The sequence below is a fragment of the Prionailurus bengalensis genome, chromosome A2 (genome assembly GCF_016509475.1).
Source record: "Prionailurus bengalensis isolate Pbe53 chromosome A2, Fcat_Pben_1.1_paternal_pri, whole genome shotgun sequence".
NCBI lineage: Eukaryota > Metazoa > Chordata > Mammalia > Carnivora > Felidae > Prionailurus > Prionailurus bengalensis.
Window position 1 is genome coordinate 14670038 of NC_057348.1, and position 24200 is coordinate 14694237.

A 24200-nucleotide genomic window follows, 5' to 3' on the forward strand; every position below is an offset into this window, starting at 1 on the left:
TCTGCTCACTCTTCTGTGCTCTGGAAAGAGCACCCCAAGTCCACTTTTCTCATGCCTGAAACAGGAGTGTTATTGATAGTATTCCTGCTGGTATGTTAGTAACAGAGTAATATAAATAGCATTTCCTGGTACAGATAATGATAATGCTTCAGAGTTATGGCTCCATGACTTGTGTTTGTTTACTTTTTTTTAAGTTAACTTTTTTTATGATAAAAAATATGTTTACTGGCATTATGTGCTCAACTTGTGCCAGGTGCTTTCTGTTGGTTTCCTGAGTCTTGTTTAAAAATTCTGGTTCCTGCATCATTCACTTCTTTGGAGTTGCTTTAGAAGAGGTTTTCCAAGGGGTGCCTGGGTGGCGCAGTCGGTTAAGCGTCCGACTTCAGCCAGGTCACGATCTTGCGGTCCGTGAATTCGAGCCCCGCGTCGGGCTCTGGGCTGATGGCTCAGAGCCTGGAGCCTGTTTCCGATTCTGTGTCTCCCTCTCTCTCTGCCCCTCCCCCGTTCATGCTCTGTCTCTCTGTGTCCCAAAAATAAATAAAAACGTTGAAAAAAAAATTAAAAAAAAAAAAAAAGAAGAGGTTTTCCACCTGAAGTTCTCAGATCAGTTAGACAGTGGCATTTTACTAAAAAATAAAGTATCTTTTGGTAGAGGCATTTACAATTTGCATTGACCCAAAGCCCCTTGTCCACATTCCACCTGTTATTTGGTTGCCTCTTTGACCTGAGGTCGGTCGTTCTGTGCTGTGCCTATGTAGCCGCTAGAGTGACTGGAACCTCCCTTCTTGGGGCAAGGAAGACCTGGGTTGCTTCCTGCCACCTCTCTGCCTGCCCAGCCCTGTCTGAGGATGCATTAGAGCAGGCTCTGCGTGACTTAATTGTGTTTGTGAGAGTGAGAAGAAAGGACTGAGGCCATCTGGGTTCCAGCCCTGCTTCCTGGGTAGCAGCCTGTGCCTCAGGCAGCCTTGCAGTCCTGGGAGCCTCATCTTTACAATGGGCTGCTGTTGTCAGGATCTGCCCCTGTCTTCAGGCAACAGCCAGGACAGGATCCCCCTTAAGTAAGAGGGGGTTGCTCTTTGTGGGCTGGCAGTTCCTGAATGGGCCTGTGGTAGAACCCTCACTGGCTAGGGGTTTTGAAGCAAATCCTAACTTTCCATCACAATAATCCAGCCTCTTTACCTGTTCTTTTTTATTTTTAATGTTTGTTTATTTTTGAGAGAAAGTGTGGGTGCATAAGTGGGGGAGGGGCAGCGAGAGGGGGGCAGAGGATCTTAAGTGGGCTCTGCACTGACAGCAGCAAGCCCAGTGTGGGGCTCAAACTCAAAAACCGTGAGATCATGATCTGAGCTGAAGTCAGATGCTCAACCGAGGCGCCCCTTTACCTGCTCTTTAGAAAGTATTCTGAGGTAACTCCTCACTGCTTTTTTGCAGAAATTGTAGGTCATGCTTCATTCCTCAAGGCTGGTTTCTTCCCTATAGCTTTGTCATTGATCTTGGGTTTGTGCCTGCAGGGTGATGGACACTAGCCCTAATGTGCTAGGGCACTGGTCCTTCCTGCTGAGAGGAGGGAGGAGCATTCTTTATTAGCACCTGTACTCCCCAGGAGCAAATGCTTCCTCTGGCTTCTAAGGCAACCATCTTGCTGTGGAGTAGGCCCTACCCAAGATGGAGGGGGGCACGGGGCAGGTGGTGCAGAGCTGGACGCACCCTCTGCCATAGTCAGCCCTGCCCCCTCCAGCTGTGCTGTTCCTTTCTGTGGTGGGGGAGGGATGCAGCTGGCCACCCCTCCCGAGAATGCCCTGCTGGAGCCAGAGGGCAGGGCATGCATGTGCTGCTAGGCTGGCCATTGGTTCTGGGTCCAGGGTTGGCAGATTTCCAGTCCCTCGGCTTTAGAGTGAGCTACCTTGCTTGACACTGCACACAGAACATAAACAGGCTGTATTCCGGGCCCTCTGCTGGGGACCCTGATCAGCTACCTGAACTAGGGTGTTGTTGGGGCCCTGTGGCCCAGAGTGGTCACTGGAGCTAGAAGAGGAGCAGCCCTGTGTGGGTATGAGGCTCTGCTCTGGCCCTTTATGCTTGCTTATTTTATATTAGTGACAATGAAGTGAGGTCACTTGGGTACTACTTTGTCAGTCTGGTGACCTGGCACACGGTGAACTGGTTGTTGGTCCCCACCCGCCCAATCTGTGTGGGTATTTGAGAGGAAGGACTTCATGCAGGGTCTGGGTTTGGATGACTTTCCTGGATTGGAGCCTGGAGCTTATAAGGCCAGAGACTGTACTAGGTGGGTGTGCCAGGCTGGAACAGAGGCAGAGTGGGGAAGCATGGGGGAGTTTAAGTACAGGATTGAGGTGGGGGCATCCTCCTCCTCCACCTCAGTCCCATTCTTCCCTGGTCTGTACCAGCCCAGACTGGGAACTTCTCCCTTAGGGACAGAATTTCTTCTGACTCTAGTGGGCATGCCTTTTTGCCTCTTTCCTGGTCTTGTCTCTTCTCCTTTTTGATCCTGACAGGCTCCTCTCTTGCCCTGGGAACACAGCTACCTGCTGTCCAAGGCAGCTACTGAAATTGTTACTCTTGTCCAATTCCCCAAATGTTTAAGGAGCTTCTCTTTTAGGCAGCCCTCAAAGGAAAGATGACCCATGCCTCCCACAATGAGGGAGGGGAGGTTGACTGACACTCATCTCAGGGCAATGACTTATCTGCAATCTCACAGAGAGGACTGATAGATTCACTGAGCAGGCTGACAGGGTTTGTTGTCAAGACATATCAGAGAAGGACAGAAGCCATAGAGCTTTAGGCTAAGAGGGACATGGGGTATCCTTTGCTTTTCTCTGGGGCAGTTAGGAGACCATATCCATACAGAGTGTGGGAGGAGGAGATGGGGAGATGTTTGGGGGGGTGACTAGGACTGAGCAGTTGGTACAGGGTGGGCAGCAGGCACAGGCTAGTATGCCAGGAGGGGTTGGGGGCAGATGGAAGTCTTGTCAGTAGCCCATGCCCTTGGGCTTCAGAGTTCTCCAGCCCCACCTTCTGTCAACATGGGTGGAGAGCATTCTGGGGGTAATATGACCACCGGGAGACTTGCTCATTTTGACCCTTTTGGACTGCCTGTAGGAGTAGATATTTGAGTGCCCTGGCCAGGCCACAGTGGCCCGACACGTGTGCATGTGGACTGCTCTGCCTCCTGAGCCAGGAGCATGAAACAGCAGTCAATTTCTTTCCTTTAACTCTAAGTCCACCGAAGAGGCCACTAGGACATGGTCCTGCACTGTTGCTCATTTGAGAAATCGGCTCCTTAACAAGGTTGTGAGTGAGTCATCTTAGGAATGCATCCCATGTATGATGATGTTGCCCCTTCATTGCTCTGTGTTGCCCCTAGTCTCCCAGAAGGTTGGCTCCAGGACAGGCTTCTCAGGGTATTCGTGGTGAGGAAACTGGGGTGCCAGATGCCCTGCCTGTGTGGACACAGAGCCAGGAGGCCTTCAGTGTAGGCACACCACAGGTATGAATTGAGATTCTCAAGGGGCTTGTAGTGTGTTCCTCTGTGGACCCTGTGTTGGTAGACATAGGCACCTACCATCCTGTGTAGAACTGGCATTTTGGGAATCCTCCTAGAGCCTGGCAGCTAAATTCTTTTTTGTCCCTCATGAACTCTGGCTTGGCTTTTTTAGACCCTGACTCTTGCAGTCTTATTTCCTGCGTCCTGCCTTGTTGGGACATCGGGGCTGGAGTGGCTCCTTTAAGAGCGAGCGCCTGTGTCCCAGACTCTGTTGTGGAATGCCAGCAGCCTCCCTGCAGACAGACATCATTGCGCTGTCCTCCGTCCTGTCTCTGTGAGGGTTAACAACACTTCAGCTTGTTGTCTGGAACCGGTTCAGACTGGTTTTCTGGAAAGTGCTTTGTCTCTCAGACTGAATCCTGGGAAGGGTCATGTGGAGCCCAGTGATGTCATGGGATCAAAAACTGACTCAGCTGTTTTTTTCTTCTTTTCTTTCTTTAAATCAAGATATGTGTGTGCTGCAGGTACAGGGTGCTGGCATGGTGACGGGCCAGCTCTCACCCCACTCAAAGTTTACCTTGCTGGCAGTCAAAGGGTTAAAGGTGACCCCCACTTCTCACTCCCCTGAGGTGAGCAGGGAGTAAGGAGGCCGCCCCTCACTAAAGGGGAGAATGGTCAACCCGAGTCAGTGCAGTGCAGTTCTGGACCTGGGCAGTGACCCTGCTTCTGGTACAGCAGTGTCTCCCCTTCCCGGATTCCAGAAATCTCCAACCTAGGGCAGGTACTCAGAATTCCATAGGCAGGAAGTTCAGATCTAGAACAGTTTTCCTCTCTTTGCTTTTGAATTTGGAGCACAGAGAATTCCTCTTCCTTCTAATAATCAGCCACTTTCCATTGTTCCTGTCCAGGTCCCTGCAGGTCCCAGCTCCCCAGATGCTCCATGGATCTTGCCCAGCCTTCCCATGTCAGTTAAGAAAGGTCCTGGGCACACTTTGTGAGGCCTGCATTTGTTGTACCGACTTCTACTATCATCATGGGGCAAGGAAAACTCTTCAAGCTGACACACTGAAGTTTCTAAGAAGGTAGCAACTTGGTTGTGCCAAGTTTAAATGTCATGTTTTCTCCTTCCAAAGTTCAGAATGACTGAAGAAGCATGCCGAACACGGAGTCAGAAACGAGCGCTTGAACGGGACCCAGCAGAGGATGATGTGGAAAGCAAGAAAATAAAAATGGAGAGAGGATTGTTGTCTTCAGATTTAAACACTGACGGAGACATGAGAGTGACGCCTGAGCCAGGAGCAGGCCCAGCCCAAGGGTTGCTGAGGGGGGCAGAGGTGACAGCCATGGGCAGATGTGAAGGGCAGGCGGGCGACGGGCCCGTGGACATGCGTACCTCATACAGGTGAGCAGGAGGGACCTGGAACCAGGTCTTGTGGGTGTGAGAAGGCGGTGGGGAGATGGGCCTGAGGAAGCAGCCCTTGGTGAGTTACGGGTTCTAGTCCTGGCATTGCTGTGCTGTCCTGGACAAGGGATCTCCTCACTGGGGCCTGGACATCAATGGCAAGGGGTGTGGGTCTCACAGGAGGAAGGGGCAGTATCCTCCTCCATTGGCTGCCCTGCAAGGCAGTGAGTCTTCATTAAACTGATACCATTTGTTTCTTCAGCTGGTGCTTTTGGCTTGTGGAAAAAGTTGGGAGTTTTTCATTTCAGTATATGTCCCTGCTTTACAGATCTGGGGTTCTGGAGGCCAGGGATTCTATACTGGATCTGGGTAACTAGGCTGGGGGCAGAGTCTGGAGTCCAGCTCAGAGATGCCTCTCACATGCGCCACCACTCCTCTTAGGCAGCACGTTGTGAAGGAGGAGGTCACTATTCAAGTCTGTGGTGTGGTCTGTTGATTTTTCGTTAGTCAGTACTGATTACTTCAAGAGTATTTAGATCCTCAGTTTTGTGAGGTTCTTAAGGAAAAAACTTGAAAGAATTAAGACTCACTTTACCCCCTTTCCCTACCTCCCTCATTTCTTCACTCAGAAACATTCTTTTCTTTCTGTAAAGAGAAATCTGGGCCTAACTTCTGCTGTCACCGCTCCCCTTGGAGCTCTGGTGGGAACCATTCTCTCTAGCACGTTTACGCTTAGATGTCCTATGAGCCAGATACGCCACAGTGGGTGTGTTGGTATGGCCACAGTCTCCTGGCCACCCCTCACCAACCCCCTAATCCTCCCCTGCAGACTCCCTTCCATGTCTGTTTGCCCAGAGTGGGGGTGAGGGTGGCAGGTGCAGAGCTAGGGAAGCTGGGAACGTTTTGCCTTCTCATGAGTGTTGACTAACCCCGCACAGGGACTCCACCCTGTAGTCTTCATGTTAAAATCATTTTGGAGCTCAGACTTTTGGAATCCTAAGAACTTCAGAGATTATGTGGCCTGGTATTTCTCAGCTTTACAATTTTTACCTCTTTGAGATAAATGGGAAAATCCAACCCTTTCTACTGGGGAAGCATCTTAGTTTGAGGGGGTGTGTGCTCTGTGTTTCTACTACCCAAAAAGGCCTTTTTCTGTCTGGCTGTGCTTTTTGCTGTTCCTGTCCCAGAGGCCTCTTTTAAAGTTCCAGAAATAAAATTGTAAGTCTGGTTCTTCTTTCTCTCCCTCTGACTTGGTCTTCAGTAGTGTCTCAGGTACTATATCAGGTAGCTGAGGAGGAGAAAGAGCCTCCTGCTGTTTGTGAAGATCTGCTGGATGTTTGTTTGTTTCTTTCTTTAATTTTTTTAATGTTTATTTTTGAGAGAGAGAGAGAAAGCATGAGTCGGGGAAGGACAGAGAGAGAGGGAGACACAGAATCTGAAGCAGGCTCCAGGCTTGAGCTGTCAGCACAGAGCCGGAAGTAGGGCTCGAACCCCCGATGGACCGGACTGTGAGATCATGACCTGAGCCAAAGTGAGACCCTTAACCAACTGAGCCACCCAGGCACTCCATCTGCTGGATATTTCTCGTGATCCTGGGCTCCTGGTGTGCATTTTCTCATGTTATCACCTTGCTGCCCTGCAGGGCAGCCCAGTGGATTGTGAGGGAGAGGTTACCAGATCTTTCTGTTGATACAGCCTGGGGCTACATTTGGCCTCTGGGCCTCTTGCTTCCAGACTTTTCCCACTATGCCCATTGGCTTCCAACCCAAGGTCACTTAGACCATGTTTTCTGAAGTTGATGGAGAATGATATCGTTACAACACATAAAGGATGCAAGGGAGCAGGGATCAGAGATTAATTTAGGCACACAGGGCATTGGGTGATCAGTACTCCAGGACTAGAAACACCTCAAGACACTTATAAAGCAGTATGAGAATGTGGACAGAGTTTGGCCTTGGTGGCCAACAGGCATAGTTGGGGTCACATCATACTCCCTGGCTGATCTTGAGCACATGATCTTAGTCTTTGTTTCTTCAATAGTAAAATGGGTGATAATCTCTGGCTTATAGGTTGATGGGTGACAGACATGTACCCAGAATTGGTCCTAGGGTGGAGAGCAAGTGTTGGTAACAACTGCCCTTCAATCTTTGCTCAAAATAAGATGTCCATATGTAGAGCTAGTATCTCCCCAAGTTCCCACGTAGAATGTTCTGTTTAATTCATTGGAGAAGTACACTTGTGCATTTTGACAAAAATTACAGGAACAAGTACCCCAAAGCCTTTCCAAACTGTAATCTGTTCTGGAGTGTATGGCCCCAGTTTCTGTTAGAAACAGGCAGTCTTTGGATCCTTGTTGAGAGCATGTGGCTCAAGAACATCCCTTTAAGGACCTTCCTATAGCACAATGTGGTTGTTCTTGGTTCCCAGGTTAGTGTGAGATCCCTCACTGGCCAGATCAAAAGGTGGCACGGCATGGCTGTATTTGGCCATAGTTTAGGTTAGCTGAAGCTCTTTGGCTTCAGGTTCACTGAATCGTGTAAGATTAACATGCCAGTTTTATTTTTACTCATTTATTTTAAATGTTTGTTTATTGGGGCACCTGGGTGGCTCAGTTTGTTAAGCGTCCAACTTCAGCTCAGGTCATGATCTTGCGGTCTGTGAGTTCAAGCCCTGCTTCGGGCTCTGTGCTGACAGCTCAGAGCCTGGAGCCTGTTTCAAATTCTGTGTCTCTCTCTTTCTCTCTCCTCCCCCACTCATGCTCTGTCTCTCTCTTCTCAAAAATAAATAAACATTAAATGTTTATTGTTTATAAACATTTAACAATAAAAAATAAATAAACGTTAAATATTTATTTATTTTTGAAAAGAGAGAGGATGCATGCGTGCATGGGAGAGGCAGAGAGAGGGAGATAGAGAATCCCAAGCAGGTTCAGTGCAGAGCCCACTGTAGGGCTCAAACGCATGAACTGTGAGATCAAGACCTGAGCTAAAACTGGGTCTGATGTTTAACTGACTGAGCCACCCAGATGCCTCTAACGTGCCAATTTTAGATTGTTGTGCTGAGAGAATTTCATTTTTGTTTTTTAATTGAGATGTAGTACACATACTGAAAAGTACAGATGGGTGCCAATTTTCACAAACTGAATACATCCTTGTAAAGTAGAATCAAGAAACAACCTTGAGGCCCCCTTTATTCCACTTATCACTACCCTCTGAGGGTAACCAGTTTCTTCTAACAGCATAGATAATTTTCTGTTTTTGTACTTTAAATAAATGGAATTGTGCAGTCTGTACCCTTTGCTTGCTTTCATTCAATATAATGTTTGTGAGATTTACCCATGTTGTTGAATTGAGCAGTAGTTAATTCATTTTCACCATTGTATAGTATTCTGCGTCTAGAATTTGTTTGGCTCTGTTTCAAAACTGCCTCATTTTCTTTCATGCTGTCTTATGACTCTAATTGGGCTGTTGAAGACTGGAGGGAGTTTTTGGTGGCTTCTAGGAGAGATAATTTTCTTTTTTTTCAAGGCAGTGAGTGGCTGGTGAATTGAAATCACCAAGATAAAACCTTTTTTTACTACATTGGGGTGATATGTAGCATACATAGGCAGACAAAGGGGTAAAGTCCGTTCTTTCCCTCTCTACAGTTCCCCTCTCTATCTCTGACAGTTTTTCTGACTTAGGCTCCCAATTTGTGTATATTAAAAAAAATTTTTTTAATTAATTTTATTTTTTAAATTTACATCCAAATTAGCATATAGTGCAACAGTGTTTTCAGGAGTAGATTCCTTATTACCCCTTACCCATGTAGCCCATTCCCCCCTCCCACAACCCCTCCAGTAACCCTCTGATCTCCATATTTAAGGGTCTCTTATGTTTTGTCCCCCTCCCTGTTTTTATATTATTTTTGCTTCCCTTCCCTTATGTTTATCTGTTCTATGTCTTAAAGTCCTCATATGAGTGAAGTCATATGATATTTGTCTTTATCTGACTAATTTCACTTAGCATAATAACCCTCCAGTTCCATCCACGTAGTTGCAAATGGCAAGAGTTCATTCTTTTTGATTGCCGAGTAATACTCCAGTGTGTGTGTGCGTGTGTGTGTGTATAATATATACCGCATCTTCTTTATCCATTCATCCATCGGTGGACATTTGGGCTTTTTCCATACTTTGGCAATTGTTGATAGTGCTTCAAAAAATTTTTTTTAATGTTTACTTATTTTTGAGAGACAGAGTATGAGCAGGGGAGGGGCAGAGAAAAAGAAGCAGAATCTGAAGCAAGCTCCAGGCTCCAGCTGTCAGCACAGAGCCCGAGACAGGGCTCGAAGCCACGAACTGTGAGATCATGACCTGAGCCTAAGTCAGAGGTTTTAACCAACTGAGCCACCCAGATGCCCCTCAATTTGTGTATTAAAAAAAATTTTTTTTTAGTATTTATTTATTTTTGAGAGAGAGACAGAGCATGAACAGGGGAAGAGCAGAGAGAGAAGGAGGCACAGAATCTGAAGCAGGCTCCAGGCTCTGAGCTGTCAGCACAGAGCCTCATGCGGGGCTTGAACTCAAAAACCGCGAGATCATGACCTGAGCCGAAGTCGGACGCTTAACTAGCTGAGACACCCAAGCTCCCCCAATTTGTGTATGTTTTATTTTCAAAATAAATCAAAGCTGGGGAATAATTTCCTCCCCCCCTCCAGTCCCCCCCAAAAAACCCATAAAACAGGACAGAATTGGCCCAAAAAAAGCCCATCGTTTGAGCACTCTAGAAATTGACCAGAGGCATACAGCAATCTGAGAAGTGTTTGTGCTTAAGAAACTGCCAAACTTCAAGTAAGAATAGTGAGAATCTGTAGCATTTAGCCTGGGACTCCTTCCATACCATCTCCCCAGTTCTATTGGTAGGGAAGTTCTGCCTAGGCTGTGAAGACCAACCTCTTTTCTGTAGGGGTGAGAAGGGACTCATTCAATTTAAGAGAGTGGTGGATAGCAACCCTGGGCCCATGGCCTTGTTGGTTGAAGTGACAGTCTTGGAGATGGGCAAATGGGGAAGGATGATTGCTGTATTAGCCCCAGGCTGTAGTCATAGTTGGAGCAAGACAGAAAAACTACTTGAAGAAATAATGATCAAGAATATGTGAGGAGAAGCTCAACAAACCTCAGGGAGCTTAAATACAAAGCGATCTATAACTAGACACATCATAGTCAAATTGTTAATAAGTCAGAGAAAAAGAAAATCTTGAAAGTGGCAAGAGGAAAAGGACCCCTCACATACACGGGAGCATTAATATGATTAACAGCCAGCTTCTCATCCAAGACCATGGAAACGAAAAAGGAGTTGAGTGACATTCAGAGTACTCAAAGACAAAAACTGTCAACCTGGAATTCTGTGTCCAGCAAAACTCCTTCAGAAACAAAGGGAAAAAAGACATTTTCAGATAAAGACCAAGAGAATCTGTCACGGTCAGACCAGCCAGTTCTTCAGACTGAAAGAAAATGACATGTTGGTAACTTAAGTTCCCAGGAAGAAATAAAGAGCATTGGAAATGGTAAATACATGGTCTAATACAAAATACTTTATTCTCATTTCTTCTTATAACACATATCATGTAAAGCATTAACTGTAACTAACACTGGTCAGCATAGACAAAAATAACCATTTCAGCTCTCTGGAAATTGACCAAGGTATACAAAAATCTCTTGTGTTTATATGTTTATAGATCTGTCAGACAATGATAGTATAAAACAGGAGGAATGAAATGGAGCTCTGTTGGGGTTAAGTATCTACATTTTACCAGAGTCGAGTTAATATTAATCTGAAGTATGTTGTGGTAAATTAATAAAATTATTATAATATCTAGAGCAATGATTAACAAAATAGCTTTAAAATATGACTTAAAAAATCAACAAAATAATATAACGGTACACTAAAAAATGTTTAACACCAAAGGAGATCATCAGCAAGGAACAGAGGAACATAAAAGTAAGAATGGGTGTAGAATACAAATAGCAATATGACACCTGTAAACCCAATCATATCAATTATTGTGTTAAATGTGAGTAGTCTAGGGGTACTGGGTGGCTCAGTTGGTTAAGTGTCTGACTCTTGATTTCGGCTCAGGTCATGGTCTCACAGCTGTGAGAGGGAGCCCTGCATCATCTGTGTTAGGCTCTGTGCTGGATGTGGAGCCTACGTAACATTCTCTGTCTCCCACTGCCCCTCCTGTGCTCTCACATGCACTTGCTCGCTCTCGCTCTCTCTCCAAAAAAAAAAAAAAAAAAGTGGTTTAAACACCCCAATTATAAAGGCAGAGATTTTCAGACTAGATGAAAAAGCAAGATCCAGCTTAATTATATGTTATCTGTAAGAGACACCCCTTAGATTTAAGGATGCTTAAAATCCTTTGGTAAAGTGATGGGAAAAGCTATACCATAAGTAACCATAGGAAAGCTAGAGTGACTATCGATGTCAGATAAAATCAACTTTAAGACAAAAAATATTACTGTAGCCAAAGGGCAGCATTTTATAACAATATGTCAGGGAGACATAACAGTTATAAATGTATATGCACCTAACAACAACCCCCAAGTACCTTAGGAATAAATTGCTAGGATTGAGAGTAGAAATAGACAATTCATCAGTTATAGAGAATTAAGTACTCCACTCAATAATTGGTAGAACAGCTAAACAGAAAATTGGTAAGATTCTAGAAGACTCAAAGAGCATTGTTGACTCATTTGGTCTAACAGGAATCTATAGAAGACCTGGTGACTACAGAAAACAGAATATATCTTTTTACATTCTCATGGATCATTCTCCAGGGGAGATCAGATGCTGGGCCATAAAACAAGTCTCAAAGATGGTTGTGGGTTTTTTTTGTTTGTTTGTTTGTTTGTTTTTAAGACAGTAACAAGTGTTGGTGAGGATGTGGAGAAAGTGGAACTCTCATACTTTGCTGGTGAGAATGTAAAATGCATAACAGTTGGCAGTTTATTATAAAGTTAGACATGAACATTCAACATGACCCAGTATTCTATCCAAGGATGGTACTCAAGAGAAATGAAAACATGTGTCCACACAAAGACAGGGACATGGATGTTCATAGCAGCATGATTCATAATAATCAAAAAGTGGAAACAGTCCATATAGCCACGATTAAATAAAATGTTATATCCATGCAGCGGATTACTATTTAGCAATAAAAAAGTGAACTACGGATTTATGCTGCAGCATGGATAAACCTCACACTCCCTATGCTGGTGGGAAGACAACAGATCCAGAGACTGCTTGTTGTATAATTTCATCTACAGGGAATGTCCAAAGCAAACTTACTGTAGAGACTGATCAGTGGTTGCCTGAGGGCAGGGGTGGGTGCAGTGATTAACATCTCACAGGCAAAAGGGAAATTTTGGGGGTGGTGGAAGTATTCCAAAATTGGATTGTGGTAATGGTTGCACAATAAGTTTATTAAAAATCATTGAATTGTACTCCTACAGTGAATGAAGTTTGTGGTATGTAAATTAGATCTCAATATGGATGTTTAAAAAAACTAATGAGGTTAAAATAGTTTGGTTTCTGTTCTGGCATCCATAAATGTGCTTACAAGAAAACAGAAATCCACAGAGGTGGAAGTTGAGCCTGCTGGCCTTGTGAGACCAGCCCAAAGGTCATGGGCACATGCCTACCCTCCCCCCCTCCCCCCAAGTCAGGACTATTGGAGGAGGCTAGAGCTGGGGCAGGCAGTGGAAACTATGTTGAGTTCTTTGTTTTGTTTCTGTGATAAGTAGATTCTACTCCTGTACTTTGCTATAGAAAATCTCTTTCTGTCACAAATTGTTGATCTTTAGAAATAATCTGGGCCATGCGTAGATGAGAACAACTTTCTTCCCCCCTCGTTTTGGGTGGAGGAGCATTTAACTCAATAAAATATGAGCCTCTTCTCTAGATGTCCTGCACCTGAAAGGTAAGGACTAGGTGTCTTGTTGCTCTGGGCCTTTGTAGGGTGGGAACTCCATGAATGGCCACCCCCATGCTTTACTGAAAACGTGTTTATATATGCCTTTTTCTGAGACATCAGCCCTCCCTGGATTGTTAACACGCCAGGACCAGGCTTACTGTGATAGGCACCGTGGTGGTCCCTGGAGGTAGAAATGATAGGACAAGATCTGACTACAGCTACTTTCTGGTGTGCTGTAATATGAAAGAATGTACAGAGGTCTTGGGGAGAAAGACTAGAAGTTAAGGGGTATGGCTCATTGGGGATGGAAGTCAATGGGCATTGAAGCAGATCATCTATACTTCTTCATTTTACCTCGTTGGGGCTCCCTGGGTCCCACGGGGGCGGGTGGGGGGGCGGGGTAGTGGCAGACTAGTAGGCCAACTTCCACTTCTCAGTAGCCTGCTACATGGGCCTCAGTGGATGTGGGGCAGATGTACTGATGACTTCCTGTCGGGTTCTCTTGGGGTGTGTGGCCTTTGGGTAACTGCATGTCTCCCTCCTCTCTTCTCATCATGCATCTCACCCACAGGATGGGGCTTCATTCAAACCAAGGGCTTGCCCTGTGCTGTGGGTAGAAGGGGCTCCTATCTGGCACTGAGGGGCCCTTGGCCTGTTGGGGACTGGCAGTAGCACCTGAGGTGTTAGAGCTGTCCCTGACTTTTGTTTTTCTGGCTTTCCACACTCCCTTGTCAGACACTCGTGAACTTGAGCATACTAAAAATGCATAAAAGTACTCTCTGTTTTACCAAGCCTGCAAAGCAGGGCTCTTTTGTTAAAGCTGGTGTTCTTGATGACAGAATCCCTGCTCCATCTTTCTTTAGAGACTTTGGCATTCACCAAGGAGGTGACACATCTGTAAATAAACTAGTCACCTCTTTTGTGCCTAGGGATGTCACTACTCATCATTTGGTATTGAAACAGGGGTTGGGTGTCCTGCAGTGGTGTGTTGTGTGAGGGCACAATCATCTACACTCACATTAACGTCTGATGTCTCTTCCAAAGCGAAAATGAATCTGAAAGTAACATGATAGTGCAGCCACAGCTGCCTGTTGTCTATAACATGGGATTATGTGGACAGTCTTCTTCTGTTCTATATAGAAATGGGGCCTGCAGGAAAAGGTGTGTATTCCTTAACTTTTCCAAGATGACATTCTAGGTCATAGGTAGAGTTCTTGTTGTTTGGGTGGATGCTCTTTACAAGCAGCCTCTTGGGAGAGGAAAGATAAAGTAAACACTTGGGTTGCCTGCCTTGCAAGGAGGTAAAGCGCAGTGAGCCTCTCCTGGTGTGTTTTTCACCTGTGTAGTCCAAAGCCTTATCAGGATACAGAACCTAGTCATCACCATAAGAAGGGGCCATTTATACATTTCCTGTCATCCTTGACTGGGTGTACTCTCTCACCCTAGACTAATCTTGCCTCTTCTCAAAAATGGATTCTAGAAATGGAATCATGCGTGTGCTCAGTGGGGCCTGACTTCCCTCATTCCATGTGCTTTGGGATTCATCCCTGTTGTGCCAGTATTTTCCTGAATGACTCCTATGTGGGTATGCACAGTGTATCCACTCACCTGTCCATAGACACCTGGCAGTCTGCAGTTTGGGGCTGGTGTGAGTACTACTGCTATGATTATTCCTATAGGGCTGCACATGGGCATCAATTCTCATTTCTCTCTCTTGGTAAATACGTAGGGGATGAATTGCAGGGTCACAGAATAGGTGCATGTTGAATTGTTATTAAAAAAAGAAAAAAAAAAACCTACTAGGCCTTTCCCCAAAAATACCTGGGCTGTTTTGCTCTCACAGGTATGGGGATTCAGCTGCTTCATACTCAATTTGGTATTGTCATTCTTTACAGTTTTAGCCATGGGGTCTACAAAGAGGTCTGGGTCCAGGTCCTAGCCTTCTTGTGTGACTTTCACCTTTACCCCGTGATGATAAAAGGGTGGTCGTTGCCACATGGGCTGTTTGAGGATAGAAAGGCAGTTATGTACTGACCCGAGCCCCCATCTATTCTCTTTTCAGGACCGTGCCCCATCATGGCTGTGCCTGGTCTGGCCAGCTGTCTGCTGGAATGTGCATCCTTGAGGGAATTGGGTGGATGTAACACAGCTGTGGGTGTGATGGCTTGGGTTTTTGCACTGCCTGGGCAGGTGTGGTTGCAACCCTCACTCTTGACTCTCTGACAGTCTTCCTCATAGGGAATGACCATCTCTCCCTCCCCCTCCCCTTTTGTGTGAAAGCTTTGGAAGTCTCTCAGCCAGAAGCCTATCTACTGTGTGACCATCACTTCCCCTGAGTCTGGGGCCTCCTGCACTCTTCTGGAAGGTTCTCTGGAGTCCAGCCCAGCCCCAGCACCTGTTGTGGGCTGGCTGCTGCCTTTTACTTTCTAATTCTCTACTGCTAGGTGACTTCTAGGAGGGGCTGGGCAGTCTCAAGGAGCAGCTCCATCAACTCAGACTAGAACTCTCCATAGCCTGCTTGCTTTTCTTAGCTTGGTTAGCGCATGGGAACTGAGAGGTATATTCCTTTGGAAATCTGGTTCTGATTCTGTGCTTCCTTCCCTGCGTAAGCTGTGGCCTCTCTTATCTCCTCATTCTCTGCCTTATCCCTTCCCTCCAGGCTCTTCATCCCAGTTCTGTCTTTTTGTCCACATGCCTTTATTCTGGACTATATCTTATCCTAGGTTTGAAATTATTGAAATTTGAGGGGTTCACCTGTACTTCTAAAAATCATTAGGTAATGCTGGGGTATCAGAGTGACAGACTCTGGATGTCCTCTTTCTAACTCCCAAAGAGACTTAGTTCACATGGGGCCTAGTGTAAGCCAGCCTGATAAGAGGTAAGGAGCCACCTACCCCTTGCCTTTACAATACCTTCCTCTAGTGCTCGCTTTGGCAGCACATATACAATACCTTCCTCTAGTCATGAAGGGCTGTCCCTTTCTCACTGGACGGTGCCTGCCTTCTTAGGGATGTGATGGTCCTGACAGGAACCAGAAGGCCACTGTGTACAGTCAGTGAGGTAAACGCCTGTCAAGACTCCTCCTTTAGCAATCAGGGGCTCTTCAGACATGTGAGTTAAGCAGAATTATAGATTAAGCAGGTCATTTTATTTTGAAATTATTTGGTTTAATTCTGCAGTTGAAGTTTCTGATACCTCTTCAGCACATATTCCTGCTAGTGCTTTGTTTGTCACCTGACAGATTCCTCATCCTTTAACTGGTGCCTTAGCTGCTGTAGCAGGTCATTTAAATGTTTTACCTGCGCAGATATGTGAGGGCTCTTACCAGCCCTCCACTATGCCACTTAAAACTGCTTTCATGTGCTTTGTTTTGTATCTTGCAGCCAATTCTGTGCTGTATTGAGAACTGTTTGTACCAAAACCATAACAAACCTAGATGGTGGGGGTGGCAAGCACACTGGCCTGAGGGATCCTGTCCTGTCCCTCCCAGCCACCTAGCCTGGTGAAACAGTGGGATGAAGAGGGCCCTGTGTAGAATAGGTAAAAAACAGGGGTAAATGCCTGGGACCTCCCAAGGGCCTGTGTGACTCCAGGTGGGGCAACCAGGAGTCCACCTTGAGAAGACTTTTCTCAGCAGAAAGCGCCTGGAAGAAAAGGAGAGCTGACCCAGTGGTAAGAGATTTCCAAGGTGGTTTTCTTTCTGTCAAAGAGATGAGCATGTGAATTATAATTTGTGAGCCCAAGGGGAGTAGCAGGTGGTGGAAAAAGAATTGGCGTCCAGCAGCTTCATTCCATTCACATCCCCATGTGGCCCGGGACCATTCACTCTACCCTGGTGAAGCTCACTGTCTTCTCTGATGTGAGGCTGGTCGTTCTTAAGCTTCGGAAGCTCCCAGTGTGGTCTAGTAAGGTGTGTCACAGTGCTGATAGGAAGACGTCTTGGGACTTAGAGTTGTCCAATAATGAGGGAAAGGAAGGCAGGTGAATGGTCACAGACCTCTGTGGGAAAAAGGTGGTGACACAGTGGCTAGGCAAGGTCAGTTGCCTTCAGAGACACTGAAGTGGCCAAAGCAGCCTAGATGTTGGTGAGAGGGGCCTGCCTGGGGGTGGGATGGGAGAGGAGGTAGGGAGTGTCTGTTGGGTGGAGAGAGGAGACATACCAGACGTTACTAATCCCTTTCCTTGGGTCCCAAGCCATAAGACTGCTTATTTTTAGAGCTTAAATCATAAAAATAGTCCTGATGTAAATAACCACATTGAAAAGCTTTATTTGGATCTTAGTGGGACTAAGACCTGGTGACATGCAGAGTTCCCTAGTGCAGGGCCTGATAGCATTCAGAAGCAACTTTAACACAGCCACACTCTCTAAAGGGAACAAGTCCAGGTATCCACTGTTCCCTCCTTCAAGAGGACTTGCAGTGTCCGTGGGCAGTGTGGGAAAGAGTGGTCTGGGTAGCACATTTTATGGAGCTCACACACCAGAAATTGGGGTGCTTAGGGGCTCCAAGTCCTTGGAGGCACTGGGTTTGGTGAGAGGGCCTGAGAAGGCCCACAATGGCAGTGGGAGCAGGGCCAGGTTGTCTGGTGGGAACGATGAGCCATGGGACACACCTTCTGGAGGGGAGAGAGTTGATGTGCTCTGGGCCTGGGTATAGCCCAGAAGCTTGTGGGACACCTGATTGTGATGGTGGAGGTAAACATGTCTGGAGGAGGGAGGGAGGGAAATGCCTTTACCTGGAGAATGGAGGTAGGAAGGGAATGGGGTATGAGAATGGACACCACCCCTAGTGTCCTGGCATTAGGAGCCTGGGGCACCTGACTGACCTCCGAGGGAAGTCTGGGCTTGGCCTCCCCATCTGCATATGCAGGGTGTCTAGGCTGCCCTAAATGGTGCCAAGTTCACTGTGAATTGGGTAACTGCAGAGCCTGTACAGTTACCACTACCCCCCACCTTTTTTTTTTTTTTTTAAGATTTTATTTTTGAGCAATCTCAAAAGTCAGTGTGGGTCTAGAACTCACAATCCCAAGACCAAGAGTCGCATGCTCCACCTACTAAACCAGCCAGGCGCTCCTACAGTTGCTGCTTTTAAGGCCATAAACAGGGCCAAATTTTGTTGGCTTATAATTGAATAGATTTTATAGGGAAATTATGGCGAATCTGTTGGGTGAGTTCTGTGAAATTTTTAGCGTGTCTCACTTTTCAGAACACAACTTTGGCAGCAAGTGACAGCCATATGGGCCATGATGTGTCAGGAGGACTCCACTCAGGAGCCTTTGCTCACACTAGCCCTTGCCATGGGAAACCTTGGCAATGCCTTGCTGAAAGCATTGGTGCAACCCCCTTTCCATCTTGGTTATGTGAAAAATATCTCTTGGCCATTTGCTGTGCTGGAAATTTGAAAATATTTCTTAATCGTGTCCTGGATTTGGTCATCATGTCTCCTTAGACTCATCTGGGCTGAGAGTTTCTCAGACTTTCTTATTTTTGATGACCTCAACAGTTTTGAAGAGGACTGGTCAGGTGTGTTGTGGGAAATCCTTTAGTTGTGATATGTCTGGTGTTTTTTCATTGTTGGCCTGGGTTGATGGGTTTGGAGAGGACCACAGAGGTGCAGTACTCTTCTTGCCATATTGTCTCTACAGCACATGCCATCATCTTGACTTTTCACTGTGATGTTGACCTTAATCACCTGGTTGACATGGCATCTGTCAGGTATCTCCACTGTAAAGTTACTCTCTTCTCTCTTTCTATGTTGGACTCCTTGGAAGGAAGTCACCAGGTGCAGCTCACACCTGAGGGGTGAAGAGTCACACATACACACACCTCCCGAAGAGCAGAGCAGCTGCACAAATTATTCGGGATTCTTCTGCCTCGGTGATTTGTGACTTCTCCCCCTGAGTGATCTTTTACTCATGTTTGAGTTTGTAATACCATGAAACATTAGAAAATAGTAGTTTACAGAGTTATAGAGACCTTTGAAATAATACATTGCATTATTCAATATCACAAAATCAGATTAGCTAATATCTGACTTCTTGGGCTCATGGAAGCAAACACAAATTTTCCAGAATTCTACATTTTGTTTGTTGGAAGCTTGGACTTTTATCATTGGCAACAAATGCTGTCGGTTGTTTCCTAGAAGAAACAGGCTTTGCTTTAACCATTTTGGGGGAAATGTCTGCCAAACACTCAAAAGTCTAAATAACCACAATGTGTCTGTCAGTCTTTCCTTCATGCATTGTGAGTGCTCATACACATGCTTTTCTTCTGGATGGCTGTCATTTGGTACACAGCAGGAGTGCTTTATCTTGACACAGAGTATTAAAAAGGTACGTACTTGGGCACCTGGGTGGCTCGGTCGATTAAGTGTCCGACTTCGGCTCAGGTCATGATCTCACGGTTCATGAGTTTGAGCCCCACCTGGGGTGAGCTCAAGTCCCACTTCGGGTGAGCTCGAGCCCCACTCTGGGCTTCACACCCCGTGCTCGCTCGCTCCCTTCTCCCTCCCTCTGCCTCTCACTCACTCATGCTCTCTCAAAAAAAAAAAAAAAAAAAAAAAAAAAAAAAAATTGAAAAGGTACATACTCCAGGGTTGAAGTTAAATAAAGTCAATAGCTTGTACTTCATTCAGGGCTTTGCCTACAGTATGATGTCACTGAATCCTGGCAATTTGGCTCTACTGTCCTAATTTGGTGAAAAAGGCAGTTGTCTCAGTGTTACAATGAAAACGACCTGGCAGAGCCCAGTTCAATGCAGAGTTGCTTAGGTGGGCTGGGGATAGGTCATCTGGCATGGGCAGAGACCAGGACATCCACCAGAGCAGTGTGCTCACATCTCAGGCAGCAGTGGTTAATGGCCTGCTGGAGTCAGACAGTAGAAGGAAGAGAAGCCCTCAGTGTGGAACCTTTTTCCCAGGGACTTCTGACTGCAGGCAGGTGACCTGATGAGTCAATTCAGAGCTAAATTATAGCTGCAAAGGTGATGGGAACTGTTCTGTCTGTCCACGTCACATTCAGCAAGGATGGGGAAGAGAAGTGAGGCTGTCATTTGTGGACTAGGTGCACTTTTTGTGCCTTTTACATTTTACAACATTCCCTGGAGGTCAACAGAATCCCATTCTGCAAATGAAGGAACTGAGGGTCATTGAGGTTTGGTGATTGAGTGGAGCCCCCATAGCTGCAGAGGTAAGCCCAGCCTCCCATGGTCCTGCTGCACTTACAGCAGCTGGAGCAGATCTGGTGGGGTGTGGGAAGCACCAGAGCTGTGCTGAGAGAACAAGTTGAGATTTGCCAGGGAAAGGTGGGAGAGGATCCAGCTGTTTGAAACACAGATTTTTTAAGGGGGCAATAAACTTTCAGGCAAAAGCAAGCACTTTCCATTTATCACAAAAATTTGTAGTTGCTCCAAGCTGGAAAGCAATGTTTATTTCTCAGGGGTGGTTTTCATCTGCACACAGGTGAGTTTTCTCTTGCTGTGAGGTGGTGAAGGAGCTGGCATGCCAGGAGATGTGTTTGGGTTTATGTGATGTAGGGATTCCCTCCATGCTGCAGAGTGCTCCTAGGTTCTCTTTGTGTTCGTACCTGGAGGAAGGTTGGTCTGGCATGTGGGTCCAGTGACTGGAGGAAGGAGGGAACGCCAGTGTTGGTGCTGTGGCGTCTAGGGTCCCCTGTTCCTTTTTCCTCATTCTCCCAGGCCCTGGGCCCTTTGGGAGTCTGGATACCTGAGTACTGCATCCACCCCCCCCCCCCCCCCCGGCTCATTTCCTAGGCAGGTAAGAGTTTTAGCCCAGTCAGTCTAAGGGCCACATCCATGTTGTCACACTGTTCTCTCTTTCTCACCTCAGAGACTCGGCATGTGGATGCTGCTGGCTTGTCCAGGATCCTAAGTATAAATAAAAACATATTCTTCTTTAAACTAGTCCAAAAATGATATTTGATAATCTGAGTTAGAGGTGTCAGAGTTGACAGTCATGTGAAACCCATCCTCTCCCATGCTGTGACTGCTTCTTTTTCTGGGGTGTCATTGAGCCCTTTAGGCCACGGGCATGCAACTGTTCTGATCTGTGGTGGGGGCCTCGGTCCCTGTGCAATGCACAGCCTTCGGTGTCCCAGAATTGGGCAGGATTACCAAGGGTCCACAGAAACCTGGGCCTAGTGTGGGCCCAGGTTATCTGCCGCCATAGGTGTGTGACCTCAAGAAGTCACACCTTTCAGACTTGCCTGAATGGGGTGACAGTCAGTCAGTTGAGAGGAGTACACAGATTATAAGATTACATCTTGGTGGTTGGCACGGAGATGGCCATCGTAGAGGGTCAGCAAATGTCCTGGGTGATTTTCCAAACCTAACATAGGTCAGCCTTTCAGTTCTATGACTGTGGTCATTTGTAAGAAGTGCCCCTTCCCAAATTTCTGAGCAGAGCATACTGAATTGGATTTAGACTTCTAGTGGTGTCAGATCCTGGCTAGACATGTGGCTGCTGGCAGAGTTAGGCTGCAGTGACCTCCTTGGGTGGATGCCAACCCTCCAGGCTGCCCCATTGCCATTTGGTGTTGGGGTCTTTATGTGGAGCCACTATTAGCTTCTCTCCCCAAGGAGTGCTTTCTTTAACCCATCCTTGCCCTGTGTCTATAGCCCTTAGTGACTCTCCACACCCCTAAAACTGGCCCCTATTGCTAACTCCAGTTATAGTGAAGTCATCTGGGCCTCTCTGGCCAGGCTGTGACTTCGGGGGCTCGTATGTTCCTAGAAGGAGCCCCAGCAGGACAGGCTGAATGCTTCCTGGCCTTGCTAACATAACAGCACAACACTCCTCTGCTCTGGCCATGCACCTTGGGACTGCTCTCCTCTGTGCTGGGGGTCCTGGAGGGGGGTTGGGCTTGCAGGGCCAGAGCCCGATTCCAGGAGCTCCTTCTCTTTCTCCTGAGATGCTCAGCTGTAGCTGTTGCAGGGTGCACCATAATGGATTCCCAGAGTGGTAACTGGACCTGAAATCTCCAGAAAGAATGATGGCTGGATTTCAAAACTCTCATCCCCAGCTGCTCACCTCCATGGCCTCTGTGGCCAAGAAGCAAAATATGTTCTGACTTCCCAGCCCCTATAAAGCAGACTCTGGGCTTTTCTCTTGACATCCCAGCCAACAGAGTGTCAAGTTACAGGGCTGGAAGAAATGGTAATGGATGCCAAAAAGGGAGTCCAGGGAGTTGAAGAGGGGCCAGGGCAGGCAGGAAGCAGGTGGGCTCCAGGGCCCTGAGGGTCTGGGGAGGGGACCAGGCACCCGTCAGCGCCTACCATCCCTTGGGCAGGCAAGTCCTTAGCTTTGGGGCACAGCCCGTATCTGTGTGCAACAGAGTTCCCTCTTTAATCGCATCAAGTGTCCCTTAGTGAACTGTGCCCCTTGGGAAAGCAGGGTGGGGTGTTGTGGGGTCCTAATGAGCAGTCCCATGTCCAGATGGCCATGAAAGATCCCAGAGGCATGTGCAGGATCTGCCAGTGAAATGTTTTGAGGTGGTAGGACTAACCTGGGAACTTGTGGTAACCATCTTTCTCTCGTAGGATTTTTCTAGAAGTGTTTCTGGAAAGGGGATACTCATTAGATTAAGCATGTGGAATTGCTTTCTGGCTTTGATTCACACCACTCAATGCAGTGCTTAAGCTATGGTGGCTCCCAGACCCACAGATGGCCCTCTCCTCTCCTATGGGACACTCTGTTGATTTCCTTTTTTGAGCCACTCTGGTGTCTTAGGTCTTTCTGGAGCTGTGCTTCCATATCATCTCAAGTCTGCATCTGCCATGGTCTTCCATGTTCAGAGAACTGCCCCCCGCCCCCAACTTTTGGGAGTGCTTTAAAGTTCAGCAGGGGTGACTGCTTAGGTAAACCTTTTCTTTTCCACCTTCTTTCTCCCTGCTTTGTCCCAGGGTAATTTCTAGAATGGGTCTCCTTGTTGGGGACAGTCTGAGAAAGAATATGGAGTTATAATGGTGTGGGCTGGTTCCCTGGGGAGGGCAGAGCTGGGCTATCAGCCCCGTTAGCTTAATTGTTTAAGGTATAGATGCATTAGTGTAGCATTGTCTTGTCATGTCTGCTTGTTGGTTGGTCCTAGCTAGGTACTGCTTCTTGGGCTCTCCTCCTTGCAGTCCTGTGTCAGCCAGACTGGATGTCCCCAGTGGCATTGTCACTCATTAGGATAGCTGGCCCCATCTCTGTGTGTCTGTTGACCCTCCATCCATACAGCTAGGTTGGCATCCTCAGTACGGTCAGATCCTACTGGAGCATGCATTCTGAGGGGCTAAGCGGAAACTGCAAGGCTTCTGTGTCCTTGCCACAAAAGCTTGTAGCATTGTTTCCTCTGCATTCCTGTAGGTCAGAGAGTGAGCCACAAAACCAGCCCAGATCCTAGAGATAGGACTGGAAGGGTGTGTGAGCATGGAGAGGTGTGGTCTTCTGTACATGGTTTTGTTGACTGTGAGTAGTAAGGCTCCTTCTTAACAGTCACCAAAGTCCTGACTCACAAGTTAGGAGTTGGACTTCCAAGACCTATTGCTTGAAAAGACATGACGACACAGAATTCAGAAATCCTTTTAAGTGAATTTGCACATCCTTTAGCAACGTGGCATCTGTGCATGTGGAAAGAGCCGCCCACATCAGTCAGTCTACAGGCATCACTGGATTCCTCATGAGCTCACAGACTTCATCCTGGAACCAGGTGCTAAGGAAGAGTAAGGTGGGCATGCCCACCAGCCGCGTTGCCTGAGCACCTACTGTGCCAGGCCCTGCACCAGCTGCTGTGACAGAGCAGTTCACAGAACAGACACATTGCTGCCCTTTCTGGGTTTGAGAATATTTGAGTGTTAACCCTCAATGGCTAGTTGTCTGCTGTGTGCCAAGCTTGCATTCATGGCAAGCAGCTCCTTACTGTTTAGGAAAGATTGGAGCCTGAACCTCCCTGATGGGTTCATAGGGTGTCCGAGCCTCGGCAGTGAGATCTCACCTCACCAGCAATCCTGAGGGTCAGCAGGGCAGGAATTCCTGTCCTGGTCCTTTTAGGAGGCACAGGGAGGGAAATGTCCTGCCCCGGGTCTTCACTTACAAGAGGTAGAACCAAGTGAAACTCGGGTGGCTTTGTGGGGGAAGTCCCCAGTGTGCAGGCTTGGTTCATAGTGCCTATTTATGGTGAGCTTTCATGAGTGCAGCCACAGGCTTTGGAGGAGGCCCTATTGCCTGTCCCCAACTCCCAGCCAGTGAGTGTGGCACTAGAGAGAGAGGTTCCTGCCCCTCTGGCTCTGTGGAGGTAGGGGGCATCACCCCCTTTCCTGGGGCCATGGTGTCACATCAGGGCTGG

General features: G+C 47.1%; 1 protein-coding gene across 7 annotated transcripts in view; it reads left to right on the forward strand.

The window, feature by feature from the left end:
* Nucleotides 1-24200, forward strand: part of GATAD2A (GATA zinc finger domain containing 2A) — a 105012-nt gene that overhangs the window by 61348 nt on the left and 19464 nt on the right. For 6 of the 7 annotated variants that reach the window (XM_043587170.1, XM_043587176.1, XM_043587174.1 and 3 more), the window contains exon 3: nucleotides 4639-4907. In XM_043587170.1, the coding sequence (XP_043443105.1) occupies nucleotides 4639-4907 (269 nt within the window). The remainder of the gene's footprint in view (nucleotides 1-4638; nucleotides 4908-24200) is intronic. The other variant, XM_043587175.1, reaches the window with a different exon arrangement.